The sequence below is a fragment of the Coenobita brevimanus genome, chromosome 113 (assembly GCF_032717465.1).
Source record: "Coenobita brevimanus isolate Jiangsu-jjx chromosome 113, ASM3271746v2, whole genome shotgun sequence".
Lineage (NCBI taxonomy): Eukaryota > Metazoa > Arthropoda > Malacostraca > Decapoda > Coenobitidae > Coenobita > Coenobita brevimanus.
Genome location: NC_137066.1, coordinates 522501 through 530000, shown reverse-complemented (window position 1 = coordinate 530000; position 7500 = coordinate 522501). Strand labels below are relative to the sequence as shown.

The following is a 7500-nucleotide window of genomic DNA, read 5'->3' as shown; positions in this document are numbered from 1 at the left end:
CAAGTTCCGCATAAAGTTGCCCAGTTCCTCCTTCGTGATAGTTCCGTCGCCATCTTTGTCGAATAAACGGAACGCCTCACGGAACTCTGGAAGAAAAGAGAGTAAACTTTAATCTCTCTCTCTCTCTCTCTCTCTCACTTCTGTCTCTCTTCTTTCTCTCACTTCTGTCTCTCTTCTTTCTCTCACTTCTGTCTCTCTTTTTTCTTTCTCTCTCACTTCTGTCTCTCTTCTTTCTTTCTCTCTCACTTGTGTCTCTCTTCTTTTCCTCTCTTGCTCTCTCTCTTTCTCGTTTCCTCTTCTCTCTTCCCTACTCATCTCTCTCCCTCACTTCTCTTTTCCTTTCTCTCTCTCTCTCTCTCGTAAACGACACACACACACACACACACACACACACACTGAAAAATATGAGAAATATGTACACATCTGCTGGAACACACACACACACACACACACGCAGATTAAAGTGATTCTGAGGACTTACTGGATTAAGGAAAAGATTGAAAAGATTAAGACAGATAGATAGATAGATTGACAGACAGACAGACAGACATAGAGATAGACATAGATAGATAGGTAGATAGATAAAGACATGCAGAGAGAGAGAGAGAGAGAGAGAGAGAGAGAGAGAGAGAGAAAGAGAGAGAGAGAGAGAGAGGCATAACACAGAAGAGGACAATTTAATCGCTTAGGAAAAGGTGTTAGGGAGCTTTATGCAGAGTATGGCGATATTGGAAGGATTTATGTAACACAGAAGAGGACGGTAAGGTGTAATAAACAAAATAAATTGCTTAGGAAGAGGTGTTAGGGAGCTTTATGCAGAGTATGGCGATATTGGAAGGATTTATGTAACACAGAAGAGGACAGTAAGGTGTAATAAACAAAATAAATCGCTTAGGAAAAGGTGTTAGGGAGCTTTATGCAGAGTATGGCGATATTGGAAGGATTTATGTAACACAGAAGAGGACAGTAAGTGTAATAAGCAAAATAAATCGCTTAGGAAAAGGTGTTAGGGAGCTTTATGCAGAGTATGGCGATATTGGAAGGATTTATGTAACACAGAAGAGGACAGTAGGGTGTAATAAACAAAATAAATCGCTTAGGAAAAGGTGTTAGGGAGCTTTATGCAGAGTATGGCGATATTGGAAGGATTTATGTAACACAGAAGAGGACAGTAAGGTGTAATAAACAAAATAAATCGCTTAGGAAAAGGTGTTTGGGAGCTTTATGCAGAGTATGGTGATTGTGGAAGGATTTATGTAACACAGAAGAGGACAGTAAGGTGTAATAAACAAAATAAATCGCTTAGGAAAAGGTGTTAGGGAGCTTTATGCAGAGTATGGTGATTGTGGAAGGATTTATGTAACACAGAAGAGGACAGTAAGGTGTAATAAACAAAATAAATCGCTTAGGAAAAGGTGTTTGGGAGCTTTATGCAGAGTAGGGCGATATTGGAAGGATTTATGTAACACAGAAGAGGACAGTAAGGTGTAATAAACAAAATAAATCGCTTAGGAAAAGGTGTTTGGGAGCTTTATGCAGAGTAGGGCGATATTGGAAGGATTTATGTAACACAGAAGAGGACAGTAAGGTGTAATAAACAAAATAAATCGCTTAGGAAAAGGTGTTTGGGAGCTTTATGCAGAGTAGGGCGATATTGGAAGGATTTACGTAACAGAATAAGGAAGTAAGGTGTAATCAAAATATCAAAATAAGTCGCTTAGGAAAAGGTGTTAGGGAGCTTCCTCTAATGACAAGAATATTAACCTATCCCTTCACTACGACTGTGATAGAGGGGTGCTAAGTACATAATAAATCGCTATGAGGGAGGTGTTACGATACTAATAAGAGACGAGAATACTGAAGTGTGAAGTATATAATAAATCGCTTAGGATGATACGTTACGACATTAATAACACACAAAACAATACTAAAGTTCAATGTGGTGGTGGTGGTGGTGGTGGTAGTAGTAGTAGTGGTAATAGTAGTAGTAGTAGTGGTGGTGGTGGTGGTGGTAGTGGTAGTAGTAGTAGTAATAGTAGTAGTAGTAATAGTAGTAGTAGTAGTAGTAGTAGTGGTGGTGGTGGTATTAGTAGTAGTAGTAGTAGTAATAGTAGTAGTAGTAGTAGTAGTAGTAGTGGTGGTGGTGGTGGTAGTAGTAGTAGTGGTAGTAGTAGTAGTAGTGGTGGTGGTGGTGGTGGTGGTGGTGGTGGTAGTAGTAGTAGTAGTAGTAGTAGTAGTAGTGGTGGTAGTAGTAGTAGTAGTAGTAGCAGCAGTAGTAGTAGTAGCAGCAGTAGTAGTAGTAGTGGTAGTAGTAGTAGTAGTAGTAGTAGTAGTAGTAGTAGTAGCCTCATCTGAACCCAGTGCACCTCATCTCAGTTCAATCTATCCGTCTGATTTTACGTGGAATAAAATACGCGAATAGCTAGCAATATCCAAGAATAAATCGCTAAGGAAAAGGCGTTAGGGAGACACCGTGACCGACGCGAATACGAGATAATCTGACAACAAATCCGTCTTATTTTACGCGAAATTAAATACGCGAATCGCAATAGGCAAAATTCGCGATCATAGCGCTAATTACAGGTGATAAAATACGGAAATTACACCTGTCAGCCACACGAGAGAGAGAGAGAGAGAGAGAGAGAGAGAGAGAGAGAGAGAGAGTTATGTAACATCGATAATGGATGTATGTTACGTATGAATGTGTGTGTGTGTGTGTGTGTGTGTGTGTGTGTGTAGGCAGGTAAGTATGTATATGTATGTATGTATATAAGTAGGTAGGTAGGTAGGCAAGTACGTATGTATGTATGTAAGTAGGTAGGTAGGAAGGTAGGCAGAAGGTATGAACGTAGGTAGGTATGTATGTGGTGGTGTGTGTGTATGTATGTATGCAGGAAGGTAGGTAGGCAGGTAAGTTGGTGTGTGTGTGTGTGTGTGTGTGTGTGTGTGTGTGTGTGTGTGTGTGTGTGTGTGTGTGTGTGTGTGTAAGGGTGTTTGCTTCTGCTTATGTATATAATCTCAATATATTTAATCCTTAACTGCGCTTACCATGCACACACATATATTCTCTCTCTCTCTCCCTTCCTCCCTAATTCTTGCTACTCTCCCACCTCCTCCCTCTCCCTCCTCTCCTCTCTCTTACCTTCCCTCTATCTTCCTCCTCTCTCCCCTCTCCTCCCTCTCCTCTCCTTCTTCATTCTCCCTCCTCTCTCCATTTCGCTTCCATCTTCCTTTCTCTCTTCTCTCCCTCCCTCAATCTCTCCTCTTCCTGTCTCTCTTTCCTTCCTTCCCTCCCTTTCTTCCTACCCTTCCCTCCCTCCTCCTACCCTTCCCTCCCTCTCTACTCCTTCCCTTCCCCTTTCTTCCCTCCCCTCCCTCTCTTCCTTCCCTTCCTCTCCCTCTCTTCCTTCCCTTCCCTCCCTCTCTTCCTTCCCTTCCTCTCCCTCTCTTCCTACCCTTCCCCTCCCTCTCTTCCTACCCTTCCCCTCCCTCTCTTCCTACCCTTCCCTCCCTCTCTTCCTTCCCTTCCCTCCCTCTCTTCCTTCCCTTCCCTCCCTCTCTTCCTACCCTTCCCTCCCTCTCTTCCTACCCTTCCCTCCCTGTCTTCCTTCCCTCCCTCTCCTTCTCTTCCTTCCCTTCCCTCCCTCTCTTCCTTCCCTTCCCTCCCTCTCTTCCTTCCCTTCCCTCCTTCTCTTCCTTCCCTTCCCTCCCTCTCTTCCTACCCTTCCCTCCCTCTCTCTCCCTCCTTTCCCTCTTCCTTCTCTTCCCTCCCTCTTTTCCTTCCCTTCTCTCCTCCTCCCCTTCCCTCCCTCTCTTCCTACCCTTCCCTCCCTCTCTTCCTTCCCTTCCCTCCCTCTCTTCCTTCCCTTCCCTCCCGCTCTTCCTTCCCTTCCTCTCCCTCTTCCTTCCTCTCCCTCTCTTCCTTCCCTTCCCTCCCTCTCTCTCCCTCCTTTCCCTCTTCCTTCTCTTCCCTCCCTCTTTTCCTTCATTCTCTCCTCCTCTCTTCCTTCCCTTCCTCTCCCTCTTTCTTCCCTTCCCTCCCTCTCTTCCTACCCTCCCCCCTTTCTCCCTTCCCTCTTTTCCTTCCCTTCCCTTCCCCTTCTCTTCCTCCCTTCCCCTCCCTCCCTCTCTCTCCCTCTTCCTTCTCTTTCCTCCATCTCTTCCTACCCTCCCCCCTTTCTCCCTTCCCTTCCCTCCCTCTCCCTCCTCCTTCCCCTCCCTCCACCCCTCCAATCTTCCCTCCTACTCCTCCAATCTCAACACAACACAATCACAGCCAGGAGGGCCGGGCCGGGAATATCAACTCTTGCTGGGGAAAATTGCCACGAAAAATAAATAGGACAAAAAAATTGCTAAGAATCTTGCTAAAAAAAACAGCTCATGGAAAAAATTAAATAAACAAAGAAAAAATAGAAACTGCTGTAGAAAAAAAAACATGTAAAAAACTGGCCTAGAAATCTTGCTCTAAATTCAACTCTTGTCGAAAAAAACTGCCGAAAAACATGACTAAAATATCTTAGTAATTTTAAAAGAGTTAGTATACGTGCAAGATCTCTCTCTCTCTCTCTCTTCCCATCTTTCTTTCTCTCTCTCTCTTCCTCTCTCTCTCTCTCTCTCTCTCATATGGAAGATTGCATTAGCTTAAGTGTGCTGTCATTTAGAACTCTCTCTCTCTCTCTCTCTCTCTCTCTCTTACACACACACACAAACATACATACCTTCCATATTCGTACATTCATGCACACATATATACATACATATATCCATACCTACACTGATACACACATACATATTGATACACACATACATACACACACTATCTGAGAGAGAGAGAGAGAGAGAGAGAGAGAGAGAGAGAGAGAGAGAGGAAAACAGAAAAGTGTTGAAGGGAACGTGAAATACTGGAATACAGAGTGAGGGAAGGGGAATATTGTGTGTGTGTGTGTGTGTGTGTGTGTGTGTGTGTGTGTGAGAGAGAGAGAGAGAGAGAGAGAGAGAGACCTTAAAAAGAATCCTCATTAATATTTTCACCCTCCAATTGGACCAGATTCCACCCCATTAAAAAAACACACACGATAACAACTGGATCTGGTGTGTGTGTGTGTGTGTGTGTGTGTGTGTGTGTGTGTTTCAGCAGATGTCCACACAATTCTCTTATGTTTTAGCTTGTGTGTGTGTGTGTGTGTGTGTGTGTGTGTGTGTGTGTGTGTTTCAGCAGACGTCCACACAATTCTCTTATGTTTTAGCGTGTGTGTGTGTGTGTGTGTGTGTGTGTGTGTTTCAGCAGACGTCTACACAATTCCCTCGTTTTTCAGTGTGTGTGTGTGTGTGAGAGAGAGAGAGAGAGAGAGAGAGAGAGAGAAACAGGTGGCCTTATATAACCAGCAAGTCGAGTTGTCCTGCCAATTAACGAAGCGGCTAGTCTCTCTCTCTCTCAGTGTATATCTGTTTCTGCTATTTTATCTCACCAATCTATCTATATTCCTCTCTCTCTCTCTCTCTCAATCTATTTCTGTCTTTTTCTGCTATTTTTTGTGTCTGTCACCTAGCTATCTATCTATCAATCTATCCCTCTCTCTGCAGACAAAAACGTAAGCTTAAATCTAGGTACACACACACACACACTATCTAGGTACACACTCACTCTCTCTCTCTCTCTCACACACACACACACACACACAATCTAGGTACACACTCACTCTCTCTCTCTCACACACACACACATACACACAATCTAGGTACACACTCACTCTCTCTCTCTCTCTCTCTCACACACACATACACACAATCTAGGTACACACTCACTCTCTCTCTCTCCCACACACACACATACACACAATCTAGGTACACACTCACTCTCTCTCTTACACACACATACACACAATCTAGGTACACACACACTATCTAGGTACACACTCACTCTCTCTCCCCCTCTCTCTCTCTCACACACACATACACACAATCTAGGTACACACACACTATCTAGGTACACACTCACTCTCTTTCTCTCTCTCACACACACACATACACACAATCTAGGTACACACACACTATCTAGGTACACACTCACTCTCTCTCTCTCACACACACACACACATACACACAATCTAGGTACACACACACTATCTAGGTACACACTCACTCTCTCTCTCTCTCTCACACACACACACAATATAGGTATACACACACATACACACAATCGATACACACACACACACGCACACAATCTAGGTACACACACACTCTCTCTCTCTCTCTCTCACACACACACACACACACACACAATCTAGGTATACACACACATACACACAAACTAGGTACACACACACACACACACACAATCTAGGTACACACTCACATACTCTCTCTCTCACACACACACACACACACAATCTAGGTATACACACTCATACACACAATCTAGGTACACACACACACACACACACAATCTAGGTACACACACACACACAATCTAGGTACACACTCACTCTCTCTTTCTCTCTCTCTCTCTCTCTCTCTCACACACACACACACACACACACACACACACACAATCTAGGTATACACACACATACACACAATCTAGGTACACACACACACGCACACTATCTAGGTACACACACACACACACTATCTAGGCACACACACACACACACACACACACACACACACAGCCGTTCCTATACTTTTTGTTTTTTTCATTACAATATCCTTCTTGTTTAATCTCTCTCTCTCTCTCTCTCTCTCTCTATCTATCTTCTTTGTCGCTCTTCCTCTTGTATTTGTCTTCCATCTCTCTCTCTCTCTCTCAAAATATTTTCCTGCCCTCATTATGTTTTCATTCTATTATTATACGCTCTCTTCAACATTCTCTCTCTCTCTCTCTCTCTCTCTCTCTCTTTCTCGCTTTAATTCTTTCACACGATTTAACTTGAGAGAGAGAGAGAACTACTCGTAATGTTACAACTCATCATCATTTCCACAGCACTTCTTCGTGACTAGCATCATATTCTAGTGTTGTGTGTGTGTGTGTGAGAGAGAGAGAGAGAGAGAGAGAGAGAGAGAGAGAGACAGAGAGAACTACTCGTAATGTTACAACTCAACATCCTTTCCACTGCACTTCTTCGTGACTAGCATCATATTCCAGTGTTCAGTGATACGGCTCAGCATTCAAGACGGAAAGATGGCAATTTTAGGCCAAGTTAGAATATCAGTGGTGTGTGTGTGTGTGTGTGTGTGTGTGTGTGTGTGTGTGTGTGTGTGTGTGTGTGTGTGTGTGTGTGTAGGTATGTATTTTTGTATGTACACTATGTATGTGTATGTATTTTTGTATGTATGTATGTGTTTGTATATGTGTGTATGTATTTTCATATGTATGTATGTACCGTATGTATGTATGTGTGTACGAGTCTGTATATGTGTATGTCTGTCTGTCTGTAAGTATGTATGTATGTATGTAGGTATGTACTGAATGTGTACATGTATTTTTGTATGTATGTG

General features: G+C 43.2%; 1 protein-coding gene across 1 annotated transcript in view; it reads right to left on the bottom strand.

Moving 5' to 3' along the window:
- The window catches only part of LOC145418314 (uncharacterized), an 84960-nt gene that overhangs the window by 26488 nt on the left and 50972 nt on the right, over window positions 1-7500 (bottom strand). The window contains exon 4 of the mRNA XM_080286755.1: window positions 1-86. This exon is cut by the window's left edge and continues 58 nt beyond it. Coding sequence (XP_080142881.1) covers window positions 1-86 — 86 coding nt within the window. The remainder of the gene's footprint in view (window positions 87-7500) is intronic.